General features: G+C 34.5%; 1 protein-coding gene across 7 annotated transcripts in view; it reads right to left on the minus strand.

Annotated features, from left to right (window-relative positions):
- The window catches only part of LOC110098593 (CMP-sialic acid transporter 4), a 60,265-nt gene extending 39,382 nt beyond the window's left edge, over nt 1–20,883 (minus strand). For 3 of the 7 annotated variants that reach the window (XM_028698422.1, XM_028698418.1, XM_028698417.1), the window contains exon 1: nt 10,825–10,969. In XM_028698422.1, the coding sequence (XP_028554255.1) occupies nt 10,825–10,950 (126 nt within the window). In that variant the 5' untranslated portion in view covers nt 10,951–10,969. Of the gene's footprint in view, nt 1–10,824; nt 10,970–13,124; nt 13,242–19,758; nt 19,967–20,395 lie in introns of those variants that run through there. The other 4 variants (XM_028698407.1, XM_028698403.1, XM_028698424.1 and 1 more) reach the window with 3 other exon arrangements.

The following is a 20,883-nucleotide window of genomic DNA, read 5'->3' on the forward strand; positions in this document are numbered from 1 at the left end:
AGCTTTCACAATTTTATATGTCTCACACTTAGCTATATATTCAGCATTATCTTTCTTCACACCTGGCCACCAGAAAATGAATTTCAAATATTTAAACATTTTGGTACTATCTGGATGAATGGTGCAACTGATGTAGAACAGGATAGGAGAATTTAATCTTAGGAGAAATTCAGCCAGCAGTATGTTCAAATCCCAATTCTCCCCAAAGAGATCAATGAAATCTGGAATTCACTTGATGATGCTTTCAAAATTCTGAGAATAACTCTCAGTAAACCTGAAATAGTTCAGGTTTTCTTCTCAAAATCTGAGAAGAAAATGAGCTCTCAAGGTAGGGAGGATGGGTTGGAAGGGATAATAGGAGTTTAGCCGTGAATAGGAGTAGAAGGCTGAGTGTGATTTCCTTCACAAGCTCTGGCCTAGTGAGGTCTTCTCAAGCAGGTAGGCAAGGGGGGAGGGGTGGTGACGGGAGACAGCTCACGGGATTGATAAACGGTGGAGATTTTCCAATTAATTCCTGTAGGAATTAATGAAATTCGAAACAGCTAGGGAAGTGGTGAGCTGGGAGGTAAATTAGGAAATGAAATTAAAATCCTAAACTGTTAGGTGAAGAATGGGAGGGAAATCTGAGAGGAAATCTTCATTTCCTCTCTCAGATTTTCAAATTTGGAATAAAAGCTGAACTGACGTTGAGAGGGGAGGTATTTGTGAAGTAATTAACGGGTGATGAGGTGGCAATTAGAGAGAGAGACAATGGGGGTGAGGTGGCCGACCATAAGGAGAGAGAAAGGGGCTTGGTAATGAATAAAATGGGGCCCACAAATTAAAGCAGATTTAATTATTAAATATGACCGGAATTCTCAGGTTTCAAATATGAGGGAAGTTTCCTAAAGCAAGGCAATCAATTAAACTTAATTTGAATTTCAAATTGAGATTGGATTACAATTAAGGAGATTGCCTAAAATTAAGGATTTAATTTAGGAAAGTCAATTATGTCACATGGGGAGATTTGAAATTTCAAATTTCAAATCCCATGGAGGGAGGCCGGCAGTTAGAAGATTTTCGGGTGAGGTGGCCGGCGCCTTATGATGGAAAAGGAGACGACGATGGGGGACGTAGGTAGAGGATGATGCAACAAGAAGGAACCAAAGAAAAACAAAGATAGAAACGAAAGATAAAAAATAAAAAAGATAGAAACCGCGAGCCTTGGACTCTTCCGAAGACTGACGGGTGATTCGTTTGCCCTTCTCCAAGGGACTTCAAATCACGAGCCCAAACCCATCCTGCGGCTGGTGACAACTCTCAATTTCTCTCATAGAAATCTCACTCTCGTCCTCCCTCAAGAAGAACACAACTGTGGAAAACACAAAATTTTCATATCAGATTAACCATCATCCCAAATACAAGAGAAGGGGCCTTTATATATAGGCCTCAAAAGAAATTAAAAGACAGATTAGCCCCTTGGGCTTACATAAGACAAAAGGGTAAAAAGGGAAATTGCAAAATTAAATCAAAATACACTTAATAAACTAAAATAAAACAAAGTGATCTCGGTCGTCGATCTTCAGCTCCTCGGATAAGCATGGACGGTTGGATGTCCGCATCAGCAACCAAAGTGATGAGCTTCCTACAAACTTTCCTTTCTTAATTCTAGATTGTTGGGTACTCACAATTTAGACTTATGCTTAATGATTTCATCATCATCAACAAAAAGATCTTTTATTTTATTATACTGAGACTGATTCATTAACTTTAGATATTCATTATCAACCTTTTGATCTTCTTTAATACGATCTATTAAAGTTGATTTTACTATCATCTGATGTAAGTAATCCACATTTTTAGAATCTCTAACATTCAATTATAAATTCTCTAATATTTTTATAAATAGGACCTCTTGAGTAATCATCCAATTCAACATACCTGTAGATTTGCGGCTCAAAGCATCGGCCACAATATTTAGCTTTTCCAGGACAATACTGAAAATCCATACCATAATCCTTGATTAGTTCAAAGTTCAAACCATCTTCTCTATCTCAGATTTAGTTCTTTCTGTGAAATATGTACTTTAAACTATGATAATCAGTGAATATTGCACATTTTATCCCATATAGATAATGCCTTAAATTTTTTAAAGCAAGCACCATCGTTGTCAACTCTAAATCATGCGTAAGATAATTTCTTTCATGTGGCTTCAGCAGTCTTAATGTATAGGCAATTAACTTTTCGTTCTGCATTAAAGCAAATCCTACTCCCTTCAATTAAGTATCACTGTAAATCTAAAATACTTTTATTCCTAATAGAATTGTCAACATTGATTTTGTAGTTAGTGCATCTTCAATGTCTGAAAGTTCTTCTCACATTGTGCAATCCATTAACATCCTTTCTAATTAGCTTTGATAATAACATAGCAAATTGTGAGAATTCTTTGACAAATCTCTTGTAGTATCCAGCTAATCCCAAAAGATACAAACCTCTATAACATTTTTTGGTGTGGGCCATTCTAAGATTGCTTTCACTTTCTGTGGATCTACTGAAATCCCTTCACCACTAATAATATGCCCCAATAATATAAAACTCCTTAACCAAAATTCTCATTTTGAATATTTTGCATATAGTTGATGTTTACTCAATGTTTTCAAAACTATTCTTAAATATTCAGTATGTTCATCACCAGTCATAGAGTATCAGAATGTCATCAATAAAAATGATCATAAATTGATCTATATAATCCTTGAAAATCCGATTCATCATATTCATAGAAATAATAAGAGCATTTGTCAACCCAAAAGGCATGACTAGAAACTCAAAATGACCATATATACTCCCAAAAGTTGTCTTACTTATATCTTCTTCTTTAACCCTCACTTGATGATATCCTATTCTCAAATCAATTCTGAAAAATAATGTGGCACCTGCTAATTGATCAAACAAGTCCTCTATGCGAGGTAGTGGATATTTGTACTTGATGGTCACTTTGTTCAACTCTTTATAGTCAATACACATTTGCATGGATCCATCTTTCTTTAAAACAAAGAGTACAGGTACAGTCCAGGGTGAATAACTAGCCCAAATAAATCTCTTATCCATCAATTCCTCCAACTAAGTTTTCAACTCCTGTAATTCTTTTGGAGTCATCCTATAAAGGAGATTTGTATATTGCCGATGTTCCTGGTTGCAGTTTTATGTCAAAGTCAACTTCTATTGCAAGTGGAAATCAAGATAATTCTTTAGGAAATACATCTAAAAAATGTGATATAACCGGAACATTATATAATGCATGTACATCTTTATTTAACACTTCCATTTTAGTTAAAAACATCAACCCATCCCTCAGATATTTACCCATCTTCACTGCACTAACAAAAAGATGATATTGCATTATTCTCATAAGGAAAGTAGGTCTTCTCCTTCGGCAAATTAAATTTTATCATTTTCTTCCAACATTTAATTATAGCAAAATATTTAACTAGTCAATTCATTCCCAAAATGATATCCAAGCTTTAATAGACACTAAATATAGTTCTATATAAAATTTTCGATCCTGAATATCAAGATTAAAAAAACACTTCCTATTGATTTATAAACTATCCCTCGTTGGCAACATAACACATAATGCAGGTGTAAAGCATACAGTCTTACATATAAATTAGAATAAAATTCTTTAGAAATAAATGACTGAGATGCACCATAATAAAAAAGAACCCTGCCAAATTTATTAAAAATTAGAAGTATACATGTAACAACCTTCTCTGAATCTTTGGCTTCCTGGGGTGTAATGACAAACAACTAACATTCACTATTGGATTACTTTTAACATCTAATGCTTCTCTCAATTGTATCGGTGGCTTTACTTGGGTTATTAGCTTTCCCTAAAACTAAGATTTCCCTGTCTGATTGCCTTCAAGATAACTCTTCTATTGTCCTTGCTCCTTATATCCCTGTGACCTGGCAATGCTTCTTCACTCCAAAGAACAGTCCACCTTGCGATGACCCACTTCGCCACATCTTAAGCACCTTCCATAACCCACTAAACACTTCCCAAAATGCCTTTTCCAATACCGATCACAAAGAGGTTTCTCATACTGGATTAGCTTTTATTTGATATCAAATTTTGGCTTCTTGTTTTTGAATTGATTTGCTTTTTCAAACATCCTCCTTTTGCCTGTTTGCTGCTGCTCTCCCAACTATACTTAGAAAAATTCAGCTCATTTTCAATACTATTGGCTCTCTCCACTAAGACTGAGAATTAGCTAAGATCAAAAGGTATCAAGGCTAGTCACAGCTGATCTATGAAGCCTCTCAAAAATCTGACATTTTTCCTCTTGGGTGCTAACATAATGAGATGCATAGCGGGATAAGGAAGCGAACTCTGCCTCATATTGCATAACAGTCTTTGAACATCAACTCAGATTGAAGAATTTGTCTTGAAGAGCAAGTCTGGCTGAAGGAGGAATAAATCAGTCTCTAAATACCCTCATAAAATCATCTCACTAAATATTGGTGATAGGCATCAGCCTATGTTGCACCGATACACCTATTTATGAAGGCGTGCTGTATCCGATACACCGATACACGGATACGCCTCCAATACTCCACCGATACGTGTCGGATACGCCAAAGACGTATCCAATTAAAATACTATTTAATTTCAAAAGGACACGCGTATCTGATATAGGTGTCCATTGAAAAACAAAAAGAAATCCGTAAAAAAAAAAAAAGATGTCTTATTTGCTTCCGCGGCTGCGAGCAAAGTTCTCTCATTTCCGAGATGGATTTGAGTCTCTTAATGATATGATAATATTAGAAATTACTAATCTTTCATTTGATGAGCATGAATTAAAAGCTATGATATTTATTGAAGATGATATAGATGTTCAAAGACAAACCATTGAAGAAGCTAATCATATCATTCATTCTATTGAATAGTTGAAACTTTATGTGCTAGACAATTTATGTTTATGCTTTTGTTGTTGTACTAGACATTTAATGCTTACTTATATTTTGATATAATAAGCTACAAGGCTACAAATGATGTTGTTGTCTTTTTTTTTTTTTTTTTTAATTTAAAATATTATGCTTTGATTGCTTTCTTAATTTTTATGTATGATTTATAAATTATGATGTTGTGTCCGCGCCGTACCCGTATCTTGTATTTTTAAGAATTGACGTGTCCCGTATCCGTATCGTGTCGTATCCGTGTCGCCGTATCCGTATCGGTGCAACATAGGCATCAGCCTAAATTTCTGTTTATGCTGCGTCTGCCACGATCTTTCAATCCCACCTCCCAAAACAAATGTGGCCAACACTATCCTCCTGTTATCGAGACAAATCATAACATCCATGATTTTCCCTATCTTCAACTATTGTTGGATCATTTGCACATTTAAATGTTGTCAGTTTAAAAGTATGGAATAGCCTCAGATGTTGATCAATTTCACTACCAAATTTAGATCTGAGTTCGCTATTGATAGAATATTTATCTATAGATACCATTTTATCCACTACTTATGAGATCAGATGCACAATATCATAAAGTCCCTAAGACTTACCCCCTCATTCATTCCGCTTTTCTCAGAACTTTCAATTTACCTTTCTATCTTTGAATCTAGCCTGGATGGCTGGCCAATCATGCTTTATGGAAATTCCTCATGCAAGTTTATCTGAAATTATACATATATAGATAATTTATAAAATATATATGATCATTTAAAAAATTAAATCATAATTGCATGTATGCATGTTCAACTCTACTAGAATGAATTCACAGTTCCATTCAATCTCAATCCAACCTACATCTCTGTATAAATCAAATTCATTTTATATCATCATACTTCATTTTAAAATCAAATTACGTTTCCATTTGATTTGATTTAATTTATCTCTGATATCAATTTCTATCATATCCTATTTTGACCCCCTTTCAGTCAACCTAAAATGTAACAGATAAGGAGAATCTAAACATATATATTTCTTACTAACACTCATCCCAAATTACTTCTATCAGAATCGGGTGAGTAGGAAATGATCTATTTAGACTATCTTAACACACTGCATTTTTCAGTTTTAACAATTTTTTTATACGATTCATAATTGGAAGCATATTCATAACTCGTCAAATAAAATATAGAGCTTACTAAACTTGTAAAATAAAATTTATGTACCCAAAAATCTTATTGTACAGCTTCCTAGTCTGACTTCTATGCACAACCAAAAAGTATGTACACAAAAGTGCAGTTAACCTCCTACCTAGAGCCCCACTGGCTTATTCCTCTTTATTGTAGTACAACCACTACTAATGAGCTGAAGCACAATGAAATACACAACCATAGCATAAGCAAATAATAAACATAAAAATTACAGTCAATTATAAATAATATTGGGATTTTTATAAGAATCATAGTTGTATAAGAAATCAATGCCTATTTAACTTTCCACATTTCCTATTTTGTTTACTTTCTAATTCTCTAGATAAATCATATGATGACTATAGGTTTTGCACACTTACTGCTCTCATTCGAGGTAAGGTCTGAATTCCCAAATTTTAGAAGCGAGAGAGAAGCTCTCTCATTCAAGGTTGGATCCGAATTTTAAACTTTTAAAAGTGAGAGTCGGGTACCTCCTATACTATCCCAATGGCTTATCTCATCAAGTCTTTCGTCTTTTACTTGTGCGCATCTATCCCCCATAATATGATTTTTCTCAGTTTCCTTTTTTTATTAACATTTAGATGTTCATAACCAATATTTGTGGTGTCATTCTGTAGTATAACAATTAGTATGTAGAGTTTATAAAATAATAACTCAATTTAACAGTTAACTGACCAGTAAATAATCAACCTGCTTATTACGAAATTCTTGGGTACCACAAGTACCATAAATATATAAAATGTTCTTCTTTCCTATACTGCAGATTGGGTATATCACCTCGTTATGAATTTGTTCACCTACAATACTCCGACCTCTTTTCCTCTTATAAACAACTTGAAGCATGTTGGCACAAGAAAAATGGCACGAATGCACGAATCCCGCTTTGCAGCCGTAGGATTCCACTTTCCTTTAAGTCAGATTATAGTTAACCAAATTTTCCCTGAGGGTAGTGTCAGGGTTTGTAGATCTGGGATCCTTACTTCCCATGAGCACAAGCACTCATAGTTAATTACCCCTCTTAACACGTAAGAGAGAACTCTCGATTAAGGATGAATAATTTTTTTAGGTAATTTTAGTCTCAATAATGGGGGAAATAGAGGTAAACCTGATCAAGATCTCATGGTTCCGTCATCCCGGGTATACCATAGTTCCAATCTACCAACACTAGCAATCATTGATCGTAGTGTCCAGGGAATTTGATTACCAGCCATGGTTTGCCTCCTCTCAGGGATCCCGAGTAGACTGAAGTGATTAGATGTTGATCTTAGTTTTAATTTTGTTGGGTGCTTTGGGGTTTATATCTTTTAGAATACCCAAAAATTGGTTTATTTTGGGATTTATGACTTCGTTTAAAAGTAACCCAAGAGTTTGATTTAGAGCGGGTCTTATGGCTTCTTTAGAAAGTAGCCCAGGTATTTAGATTTAGGTTGGGATTTATGACTTTCATAGAAAGTAACCCAAGTAGTTGATTTAGGATGGGGCTTACTGCTCAATTTACGAGTTGTCCAAGGATTGGTCTTACAACCTAACTCTACAGTGAGGTTGCCCGAATATTTTAATTGATTGGTAGGACTTATGATTTCTCTTAAGAAATAGCCAGAAAAAGGCGGATCTTACAACTTAATCCTTAAAATTAAGATGCCTTTTTATTTGAATTAGATTGTTTGGGATTTAGGATTATTGCTATTTATTTAACAATTTTCCTAAAACATGTGTCTTACGACTTCACTGAGAAGTTGCCCAAATAGCGGGTCTTACAACTTAAGCCCTATAGGCTAAGATGCCCAAAAAGTTTAAATTTGATTATTTGGGTTTTAGGTTCATTACAATTTATTTAGTAATTTTTCTAAAACGTGGTTCTTACGACTTCACTTAGAAGTTGCTCGTTAGTGGGTCTTACAACCTAATCCTATAAACTAGGATGCCCAGGTGAGGGGTCTAGGGTTGTGTTATTACCTAAATATTTTCCTCAAATGTCAGATTTACGACTTCTATTAGAAGTGACCGGGAGTTTTAATTAGGAATTAAGAGTTAGGTCAAATTTACCTAAAACATTACCCTAAGGTCGGGCTTACGACTTTCCTATGAAAGTTGTCGGGTAGTGAGTCTTACAACTAGGGTGTCAATTCGGGTCAACGGGTCAAGTTCGGGTCGAAACCGGAATTGACCCGGCACTATTCGGGTTAACCCGAACCCGACCCAATTTTAAAAATGGGTCAGGTTTTCGGACCCGAACCCAACCCGATTCGAGTCCGGGTCAACCCGACCCGAAATGAATGACCTAGGATTGACCCAAAATTGCTAGTTTTCGGGGTCAAAATTGGGTCAATCTTTGATTTTCGGGTCAAAACGGGTCAATCTCGGGTTTTCGATTCAAATACGAGTTTTCGTGTCAATTTCGAGTCATTTTCGGGTTGCTGGGTCAACCCGAACCCGAGCCAATTTTTAAAACGGGTTGATTTGTTGAACCCGAACCCGACCCATTTCGGGTCCGGGTTGACTCGAACCCGAATTTTTCCAGGTTGGGTTCGGGTCGGGTTTCGAGTAGTGTCAAAAATTAACACCCCTACTTACAACCAAGTTCTTATAAACCAAGGCTGCCCATGTGAGGGTTTAGAATTTAATTGTGTCTTTGTTAAGAGGATGTCAGTTGTTTACAATTTGTTATTTAGATAATTTGAAAGGGTTGTAAGTTGGTTTAAGTTTGTGGTTTTGACACCTCGGGATTTTGACACTATGTTAGTATTTTAGTTGTTCTGTGCTCGTAGTCTTTTTCCTACTATAGTAGTCTACTACTCTACCTGTTTTTCAGCACTGTTACTCTACTAGCTTTTTCGTACTTGAATTTTCTTTCTTTATAGTACTCTATTATACCTGTAGTAGCTAGATTTATCAGCATTCATTCAATTTATTTATGATGTACTGATTCTTCATTTGTTTGTTTGTAGGTGTTCGTAGCCAATATTTACAATAGCCGGGACTTGCAGTTGCAAAGGATAGAGCCCACAAGCAGCTGTAGGAGCTCATATAGGGGAGCTTTGGAGAGCATGCAGAGGAGTTCAGTTTGAGTGTGTTGACTGTTGAGTTGTTTGTATTGTTATTCGAGAGTTTGAGAGCTTGAGAGCAATTTGTACAAGGGATTTGGGGAGTTTGAGAGTTTTGGAGATTTGGCAATCAATGTTGTATATGTCATTTAATGGAAACTTCTCTTCCCTCCTACTTTTATTTATTGCATTTTTATTTTAAGATTTCTCATTTAATTAATTAAATAATTAACCAATAAACCAATTCTAAATTCCACTGCTCTCTTTTTTTTTTAACTCTTGGATTTTAAAATTTTTAGAATTTAAAATTCTCTCAAATTTGAAATGCTCTCGTACTTTGAAACTTACGAATTCAAAAATATTCTTGTATTTTAAAATTAACCTATTAATTTTAATTGATAAATTAGTTTTGAAATGATTTATCACAATCCTTGTCATCTCATTAGCTAAAGGAAGAGAGGTGATGCTTTGACAATCAGAAACCTCCAACATTTCAAGAGGAATATCATTTGAAATATCACAATAATTTAATGTTTTTCCACTTAATGTTACTTGCGTTAGAATCTCTTAAAGAGGTCCTCATTTAGAGACTTTCAAGATGTCTCATTTAGAGACATTCATGGCATCTCAAAAAGTAGTCTTTGGTCTGAGATGATATCCAACCAGTTCTCATTTATGTTAAATGGCATTTAGGAGACGAGAAGCGGGGAAATTTTTGTTCTTACTTATCACAAGTACAAGGAGAAAGGGATTAGAAGAAGTCATCATTAATAAGAAGATAATGATGCATATTGAGTTATACACTTGTCTTGAGTTCATTCGGGACTTTCATCTATGATGTTAGTTATTTCAAAATTAATCAATTATTTTTATTAATTTAATCAATAATTTTTTAATTAAATATTAATTAACCATATTAGTTAATTAACATTTAAATTTTGATTTTAATATTTTAATTGAATTCAAATTAAATTGTCCTCTGAAATTTTGAAAAAAATTCGACAGCCTCCCGGCGTCCCCTCCCCACTGAGGAAGAAATCGAGATGGCATTTGCCGAAATTTTTTTCTACCCAGACCTAAGGTCGATGGCATAGGGTCTTCGAATTAAAATCATCCCACCAGGATCTAAGATCGACTGCATGGGGTCTTCGAATTAAATTTCATCCCGCCCAGATCAAAGATCAATGGCACGGGGGCTTCAAATTTAAAACCATCCACCCGGATCTAAGATCGCGGCACGGGTCTTTGAATTTTAAAATCATCCGCCCAGATCTAAGATCGATGGCACGGGTCTTCGATACCTGTTTGAAATAATTTCTTCTTTTCTTTTTTTTATATACATCGTCTCCTTTTTGTTTACATTATAATTATAATTAATTATAATTATATTTATAATTATAATATTATATTTATAATTATAAATACAATTATAATCATATAAGTATGCATAAAGAAGGATATAGGAGTTTTAATCGGGTTGGCTAGGGTAATCGTCAAAGGAACACAGCCGAACATAACAAAGGAGCCACTCGTGTAATCTTTATACCTCCTGTAAAGCAAAGACGTCGAACAACAACAAAGGAGCTAAAGGGGCGACGCATGCAATCTCTAAAGGAGCGGAAGGAGCGACTCACACAATCTCTGCACTTCTTGCGAAGAAGCGAAGTCGAGCGGCAACAAAGGAGCGGAAGGAGAGACTCACGCAATCTCTGCACCTCCCGCGAAGAGCGAAGTCGGAAAGCCAAGTGGAGTCGACGCATGCGGCCTCTGTGAGCCGAAGCCGAACAGCGACGATCGAGCAGGAGTGGCGCGTGCAATCTCTTCGCCTCCTGTGAAGAAACAAAGCCAAACAACAACAATGAAAATAGAAGATGAAAGGCGAACCCTAGAAACCTCCTGCAAATCAACGAAATCGAACATGAACGACAGAGTCGATTGAGTGAGAGCAAAAGTGTAAGTCTTTTCGTTTCTTTCTCCTTCCCTTTTATCGAATGAACTGTCGAGTGAGAGTTATGGCTCTGAAGAGGTGCATCATTTGGCAAGGTGGAGCTTGCGGAGGCGGTTGCTTTCATGTGTTCTCTTTTTTTTTTTTTTTTTTTTAGTTAGTTTTTTTTTTTTTTCTTTAGTTAGTCAATAAAGCATACATTTTTTACTTTCAAAAATGCATTCCAATATAATAAAATAGGCTACAAGCCTACAATATCAAAAGACGGTAAACGTTTACCTCAAATAAAGTTAACATTCAATTCAACCTCCCTTCCTCTCCTAACCTCTTTCTCCTACTTCCTTTTCCTTCTCTTTTACTTCTTACCTTACTGTTTTCTCCCCAAAAGCTGCAAGACCGCACACAGCAGCAGCCCTCACGTATTCCCAGTTTCTGCTCGCATCCTACTCCCTGTTCGAACTCTAGAGAATGGAGAGCAAAGTTACGGGGATTGGGAAAGGAATAGAATGGGCTAGTGCTTAAGTAATTATATAATATTATAAGAAGTTTAATACCTTTTCTACTATAATCTTCCTAAGCAACCTCAGCTATTTGATGCAATTAATCTATTGCATGAGGTTTAAGTGGAACTGTATTGCTTCAACAATATTTAATTAATTAACTGAACTGCTACAGCACTAATTAATTGATTAACATTTAGTTCTGTTAATTAACATTTAGTTTAGCAAAATATCATCTTAATTAACATTTCATAATATCAAAGCAATGAATTAATATATGTATATATCCTTTTAGCTATTGCTTAAATATATCAAAATGCTAAAAAAAAAAAGGATTTAATGAAAATAACTTTGATATGTTATGGAGGAATGATAAAATGCGGTAAATTTTTTAGCCAAATATTATGCTAACATTTTTTAATTTTTTTTTAATATTATAGAGAAAACCATGCTCTCTCTCTCTCTCAAAATAGTAAAAACCACTCTTCTCATTCCACTTTCTCTAACAAAAGAAAATCAACGTCATATTTGCTTGCAAAATCGCCTCGTTGCCATCAATTTTGTCATTGCTTCCATGCACGCAAGTGTAAAATGCAAAGACCATTAAACTCAAATCCCATTGGCAACATGTTTGGGACAGCAAGACGTTAGTGACATTCGCAACATAATGGGTAAGTACCTAATGCTGTGGGAATTTTGAAAAATTATTGCCATTGTGTCATAGGACACCAATCAAACTTGTCTTTCTTGGCATGATGCGCAAACCTAGACTCTCCATAAATTCTACTTATCCAAGGGCGATCAATAGACTTTAGACTTAACAAGTCCCTAAAAGATACATATGAGAGTCTAAAATGAGCAAAATACAGGAAATAAAGCAACGAATACAAAGTTAAACACTTAAAATGCAAATGCATCAAGTGTACCAAAAATCATACAACCTAGTCATGCAATCCTTAAAAATAATTCAAATAAATGACGTATGTGCATTGAAAATTGTACAAGAAAACTAGATCTTTTGAAAACTAAATGTTCGCATGTGCTCCGACAAATGCATTGACATAATATTTAAGAATACTACATGAACTAAGAAAATGAATTATGAATTCACCTCATCAATCCGTAGAATATTGCAATTATTATTTAATAATTATTTTTCCTACTCATCATCTACATACTATTGTAATTATTCTTCCATTATTTTATATGTTCCTATTAGAAGTTCTCCGAGAATTATATAAATACTATACAAATTTTAAAAAGAAATTCTCAAATGATTCTCTCCAATTCTTGTCAAATTCCAATAAATCTAGTTAAAGAACCTTAAATTATGTGCAATCATTTTGATTATAGTTAATTGACTGGCATGCATTGTACAAGTTAAAATGACTGAAAGTATTATAAAAGATAATTGCATGTTAAAAAGACTAAGAGTTAAATTATAAAAGGTAAAAGAACATAACTTATATAGAAAGATAACAATAACAACCTGCAGTAATAGCATAATGATGGCAAAGAGAACCTTCGTAGCCTCTGTTAAAAAGTTCACACTGAGGGGACTAAATTTAAAACTTCCATCCACCTTAGACATGTAGACCAAGATGGGCTGCAAAAATATTTGAAAAGCTCGCAACTTAGTGATGTTAAATTTACAGGAAGTAAAGCTATGTACGTAGGCAAGGAAGAGGCATGTCTATATATATATTCTCCAGAAATAACCAATAGTTTATAAGGAAGTTCGAGCTCAAACAAAAATTATAAACAAACTTCAATTTTTATTAGATTATACTGGAACAACAAGTACCAAAAAAAACATTGCTTGTTAGAAAAAACATTTTTTGCATGAGTTTTTTTAAAAACATACAAAAAGATTGTACCATAAACTAGTTTTCAGGAATATTATTGTTGCTAAAAAAAGTGAAAAAATAATTGTACTAAAGCCATGTCAACAAGCACATCATACAACTAAATTAAACATTGCACAAAGTAGTAAAGCCAATTAAATTTTCTGACATGATGAGATCCATTTTCCTAGAAGAACACTTTATCTCGTGTCAGCCAATTGAAGGCGAACTTAAGAACACTTTATCTAGTGTCCGCCCATTGAAGGCGAACTTAATACTGCCCCTAGCAACACCCAGAATGTGATGTTCCTCCAATGTGTTGACCCACCGCAAACTGAGTGATCCTGTAGAAGTTCCCCTAACCCTATTTTGAACTTCCCGTCAATGCAAGGATAAACAGTGGTGCAGCAACGAAAGGGTTCTTGTGAAAAGGTGACTGAAGTGAACAATAGAACATAGGAAATCAGAAAATACCAGATAGATTCTAATTGATAGGAACAAGAAAATAGTATCGAACATGAATTCCGGACAAAAAAAAGTATCATATAAGTGACGACGATCATGATCTAAATTTTTGTTGCCCATAAGATGCATTTGTTCAAAGTTTAATCAAACCTGACCATCATCTTTCAAGTTGTTTTAGATAGAACTTTTCTCCGGCCATTATTTTTAAATGATAAAAATGACACCGCAGTGACCCAAGAAATGGCAGTAATAAGGAAAATGTAATGCTTTAAAAATGTTGTCTACATTGGAACCAGAATTTTGCAGCAATCTTGTGACCATGAATGAGTTTTGTATTTTTTTTTTTTTCATTTTCTTTTACACTAATTATGGCCCACAACATTGTGCTTGCGAAAAAAAGGAATGTCACTGGGAAATTCAAATATTATATGACGTTGTACCTTGGATAGGATGCCATCTACATAAAATTGTTCATCCATTTCAATGGTCGTATGTGGCACTAAACCCTTACAATATTGGTGGAACCGCTAAAATTTTGGTCCAAACATTAGTAATAAAACTGCTACCTCGAGTCAGTTGATTAGTCATTTTTGCATTGGTTTATTAACACAGCGTTAATGGCACTATCTTGACAACGTTGCAAATGTCAAGACATTTTGTTGCATCTACAGTCTGCATGTATAATTGCAATTAGTGAATAGCATACCATAACATAAAAGTTCTGTGGTTCCATAACACATGGTATATAGTGCAAAAATCATTATTTTAAAAATAACATAATGCATTGAAAAATCATGACTAATTTATTAATAACACAAAATATTAAAAAAAATTATCATAATACAAAAAACACCACCAATACATATAAATAGAACATAATATTACATTAACATGTATGAAAGTTAACAGAAAGCACAAAATTTTCATGTTAAATCTTTTTAAACAGTTTGCTCACTAATGAATGTACCAATGTAACTCATGCAATAAGATGATAGTTTTTGAATTTTAAAAAATAATAGTAATTAAAAAAGGTAAAATATATATATATATAATAACACAATATTGCCCGTCATCAGCGAAAGTAGATTAAGCAAAATAAAGCATTAAACAAACAAAAAATTTACATACAATTGAGAAGAAAATGTATAGAAAAAATAGAAAAAAAAAAAAGAGCATAAACAATTGTTTGGTTGATAGAAGATAAAATGAACAAGCATAAATAATAAAATACATGTGCTATCATCTATATCACATAATATTTTTATTTTGTGTATGGCTATGGGTTTAGGGTTTGGACTACATCAATGAGGTATTCAAGAAACTTGTAAGTAAAACTCAAGGATAATAAGTAAACGTTATCCGTACAGAAGCCTAGTGTGATTTTTAAGGTGTTAATTAGTTCATTACTGGTTGCAAATGCTGGTGCCAAAGAACTCAATAGACACCATATGCTACTACTTATAGTTTTGGATGACTATATGATATGTTGGTATTTGTGACATGCCAATAAATTTCATTTTGGTGAATTAATATTGCATGATTCCTTCTCATGACACTTGCGCAGTTCAGTAAGTGCTTAACTAATCAATGATGAATGTTTGTACTTTGTACATATCAGAACCCATATATAATTTTATGAAATTTTGAGAACATCACATAATTTCTAGTTTTCACCTTGGTGACGTGTTGCAAAAACTCAACATTACAATATCAAGCCTTTGTCCCACTATGTGGGATCGGCTACATGAATCTTTTTTCTCCATTGTATCCTGTTAAAAGTCAAATTCTCATGTAAATCTAATAAAGAAATATCATTTCTAATATTTTCTAACCAAGTCTTTCTAGGTCTACCTCAACCTTTTTTAACATGAGTCAAATCTAATACCTCTTTTTCCTAACTGGGTTATTAGAAGGCCGCCGTTTTATGTGACCAAACCATCTAAGGCAACTCTCTAATCTTATCTTCCACTGGCGCTACTCCAACCTTGTCACGTATATGCTCATTTTGTATCATATCTCTAAGGGTAAAGCCACTCATCCACCTGAGCATCCTCATCTCTACAACACTTAACTTAGTATTATGCTTCTCTTTCAATGGCCACATTCGGCACCATAAAGCATTGCAGGTCTCACTACCATCTTATAGAATTTTCCCTTAAGTTGGAGGGCGATTTTTCTATCACACAACAAGCCCGATGCATTCCTCCACTTCAACCATGCAACCTGAATTCTACTGATAATATCTCCATTTATTTCATCATCGCTCTGAACAATAGATCCAAGATATCTAAAATATGTACTCTTATTAATGACTTGCTCGCCCAATGTCACAATCCCCTCACTAGGTCTATTACTACTAAAATTACACTCCATATATTCGATTTTAGATCTACTCAGGCGAAAACCTTTAGACTCTAAGGTTGACTTCCATAATTCATGTTTACCTTCAACTCCCTCTCTAGTCTTATCAACAAGAAGAATATCATCAGCAAAAAGCATACACCAAGGTACATCCTCTTGTAAATGTCTAGTGAGAACATCCATGACTAAAGCAAAAAGATATGGGCTTAAGGTTGATCCTTGATGTAATCCAATCGAAATAAGAAAATACTTGGTCAAACCACCATGTGTTTGAACACAACTAATAGCTCCTGCATACATATTTTTAATGATTTGAATATAAGCGTTATTAACTCCTTTCTTTTCAAGAACTTTCCATAGCACTTCTCTTGGAACTTTATCATATGTTTTCTCTAAATCAATAAATATCATATGTAAATCCTCCTTACTCTCTCTATATTTCTCCATCAAACCTCTCAATAAATGTATGGCTTCCATAGTAAACCTACCCGGCATGAATCCAAATTGATTTTGAGAAACATTAGTATCATGCCACAACCTATGCTCCAAAACTCGCTCCCATAGTTTTAAAGTATGACACATTAACTTAGTTCCTCTATAATTTGCAAAATCTTGTGTATCATCTTTATTCTTAAAAATAGGAATTAACATACTCATTCTTCACTCATCTAGCATCTTTTTTGTCTTCAAGACTGTATTAAAAGTTTAGTAAGCCAAGAAATTCCTTCATCTCCTAAGCATTTCCACACCTCTATTTGAATATCATTAGGTCCAACAGCTTTTCCACAATTCATTTTATTTAAAGCCTCTGTAACTTCAGTTTTATTCATACGTCAACAAAAATATAAATCTTTATTTGCATTTAGGGTGCTGTCACTAAAATCAATCGTATTTTCACATTTTTTGTTAAAAAATTTAGCAAAATATCTCATCCACCTTTGTTGAATATAATCTTCTAAGAAAAGTACTTTTTGATCTTCATCCTGAATAAACTTCACTTGAACTAAATCCTTACTACTCCTATCTTTTTAGGCCTACTAATGTTGAGTTCAACAATGATGTGTTCGTTTGTTGTTTTATTTTTAATTAAAAAAATTCTTATTTACCTCCAAAATAGTTATTCCAACTGGATACCATTGTATATATCGATGCGAAATTAAGCATATATTTGAGGCATTTAGAACAAAGCTACAACTTAGTGGAAAACAATCTCATCACAAGCTGATTAAACTTGGTTTGCTAATTGTGAGTGGATTGAAATAGCGAAAGGTAGGTGCAGAATAGTTTGTAGCCAACTCATTGTGATCCCAGCATGTCAATTATAAATTTATCGTTACATTAAAAGTTCAGCTTATTAATTTGGTCATTGATCTCCTTTTTTTTTTTAATATTCAGGTATGAAAATAAAATGAAAATCATTTCAAAAAGCTACATTAGTAATATTACAAATTTCAAGATTTGTTTCAGTGCATTTCATCCAAAAGATAGGTTTAAAAAACATGAAAAGTTAAACAATTTAAATTTGAGTTTGTAGCATTTCTAGCCTAGGGATATTTTTATACACATTATTATCAGGTACACCTTATAAAATCATCCATTTTCTCTTCTCCATCACTATAACTGTAACCATCCACTGCTTCTTATCTTCTTGGACTCATACTTCATTTTCATGATTTACTTTTCTAAATTTCAAAGCTCTTGCACTAACATTTGATTTTACTTATTTCCTCGTATACATTTTTGCTCCTCCAACTATTGAAGCTCTTTTCACATCACTACATGTCAAATTTTCTTAATCAAAAAGTGTCATCCTTCGCACTTAAATTGGGAAAACAAACATGAAGTTTCATTTGATTTACAGTTCAGGTTTTGCCTGAAGGCATACCAGTAGTTCTTCGTACTAGCTCTTAGCAGGTTTCTAGTTTAGAAGGGCCTCTCGAGCATGTATTCATGGTCTTCATCATCATTTCAATATAAAAAAGAGAAGATATCAAATTAAAAAATATTTGATACAACAACAACAACAACATCAAGCCTTTGTCTCACTATGTGTGGTCGGCTACATGAATCCTTTTTCACCATTGTGTCCGGTTAAAAGTCAAATCCTCATTTAAATCTAATAAAGAAAGATCAATTCTAATATTTTTTAACCACGTCTTTTTAGGTCTACCTCTACCTTTCTTAACATAAGTCAAATATAATAGCTCAACTTTCGTAACTGGGCCATCAGAAAGCCTCCGTTTAATGTGCCCAAACAATCTAAGGCAACTCTCTCTAATCTTATCTTTCACTGGAGCTACTCCAACCTTTTCATGTATATGATCATTTCGCATCATATCTCAAAGGGTCAAGCCACTCATCCACCTAAGCATCCTCATCTCTGCAACACTTAACTTAGTATTATGCTTCTCTTTAATGGCCAACATTCGGCACCATAAAGCATTGCAGGTCTCACCACCATCTTATAAATTTTTCCCTTAAGTTTGAGGGGGGCTTTTCTATCGCACAATAAGCCCGATGCATTCTTTCACTTCAACCATCCAACTTGAATTCGGCTAATAATATCCGCATCAATTTCACCATCACTCTGAACAATATATCCAAGATATCTAAAACGTGCACTCTTATTAATGACTTGATCGCCCAAAGTCACAATCCCCTCACTAGGTCTATTGATACTAAAATATTTGATAAACCTTCAAATATTTGGAATGAATTGAGCTGGATGTGTGAGTGGGCAATGTTGGAAAATGGGACTAACTTATGAACGAATCAACTTGCAACCATGATGTCGTCGGCTAATGACTTAGCCACCCAAATTGAATTAACCAGCAAGTCCACAAGTTTTTTTTTAACTTTCAACCATTTCATGAACTCTTGAGGAGCAATGAATGGGTGTTTACTTGAAATAGTTATTATGTAGTGAAAAAACACAGAATTAAGTCAACCATGAACACCATAGAAGTAAAGATGAGCATTATCCAAATTTCTGCTAAACTTAAGGCAACCTTTCCTTAAAAGTTTAACACAGCCAACTAAAGAATTATGTATAAAGCTAGTTCCTTGTAATATTTCATAGCTGATGCAATACCTTCATTCCTCAATCAAACTAATGCTATTGAAGTTTGTTGGTCAAGAATACACATAATGTAGGAAATTAGACATGGCAGTTTGATTTCTTGTATCAATGCCAGGACAATAAATTTAAGTGGACATATGATTGCAACCAGCCCAGCTTGGTTTCCATATTTCATATTTATTTAAATTCTCCCCTATGTAATTTCCTATTTGGCATTCAGAAAGATGTTGGGCAAAATGGTAGAAACAATACTCAAGTCACGAAATAAGATATTGATTGCTCAAACCGCAACATGACACAGGACTGATACGTTTGATCTTATTCTCAATGAAGGAATGAAACATAAGTGAAACAATTATACATTGTTTTCTCACCTGTAGACCAACCAAGAAGCAATCACCAAAAACCAGAAGCACATTCAAAGCACGATTTTTAGATGACACGTTGCTTCTATGTTTATCATATGCCCTTGAAATAGTCTTACTACTCGGTGACAGCAACTTGGAGTGGCAAACACTGCATTCTAGCATCCCGTTCTTTAGCATTTCAAACCTTCTTCTCAGACTGAAGAACCAACGGATACTGCAGGTAAAAACCAATAAAATCTTCAGTAAATACGGTAACTAGCTAATGTTTGATCAAAAAACCAAAATTAAATCACATTTCATGATCTAACACATAAAAAACCCTAAGATGTATTAAATTCCAAGTCTAATTTTTTCAAAAATTCAAAGATGAATAGGTCAAAGATAGAAAGGTCATGAGTACAAAAAGCCTAGAAAACAATCCTCTGCTATACCAATGCATGCTCTGCAATAGGAATAAAAAACATTCCGCTGTTAATTCACGATTTCCCGACAGCAAACGTTGAAGCAGAAAAAGCGGCCTGTTTTCGTTTATCAAATTAAGCTCAATTGTTAGATTTTTCACCTATGCATCCAGCTTATGACTAGCAAAGAATAAGACTCAAGCCGACACCGAAAAATTAAAAGCACGAGGAAACGCGCGAACCAATAGGGCAGAATGAAGCAGATCTCCCCAGATTATGAAGAAGCGGATCCCCGCGAGCTGTTGCACCGGCTGCAGATCCAGAGGCGAACGGAATTGATCTAATCGGAGGTCACAAGAGATCGCTCACAGCTTCTCCGCGGATTCGAAAGGCCTCGAAGGAATCCAGATCGAAATACAAGAAAATAAAAGAATAAGCAGAAGTTCGGTGGCAGGATCAGATGAGAATATTCGGATTTCGGTGAATTGGAACGTGATGGTGAGAAGAATACGCTTGCACCGTTTCTCTTTTATAAGAGGCCAGGGATCGCCGCGGCGTAACTTTTGCTTAAATTTCACACCAAACAATCTCTTTGCCTCCGTCCCTGCATCAGGTCCTTCACTTCGTCTTTGGCCTGAATAGATTTCTCTTCCATGAGCGGCGATATGTCAGCGACTTGACCTGACCAAGGAGCGGTGGGACGGACGTGTGTAGGTTTCTAATTGTAGAA

This window comes from Dendrobium catenatum, unplaced genomic scaffold (genome assembly GCF_001605985.2).
Source record: "Dendrobium catenatum unplaced genomic scaffold, ASM160598v2 fragScaff_scaffold_124, whole genome shotgun sequence".
In the NCBI taxonomy this organism is placed as follows: Eukaryota; Viridiplantae; Streptophyta; class Magnoliopsida; order Asparagales; family Orchidaceae; genus Dendrobium; species Dendrobium catenatum.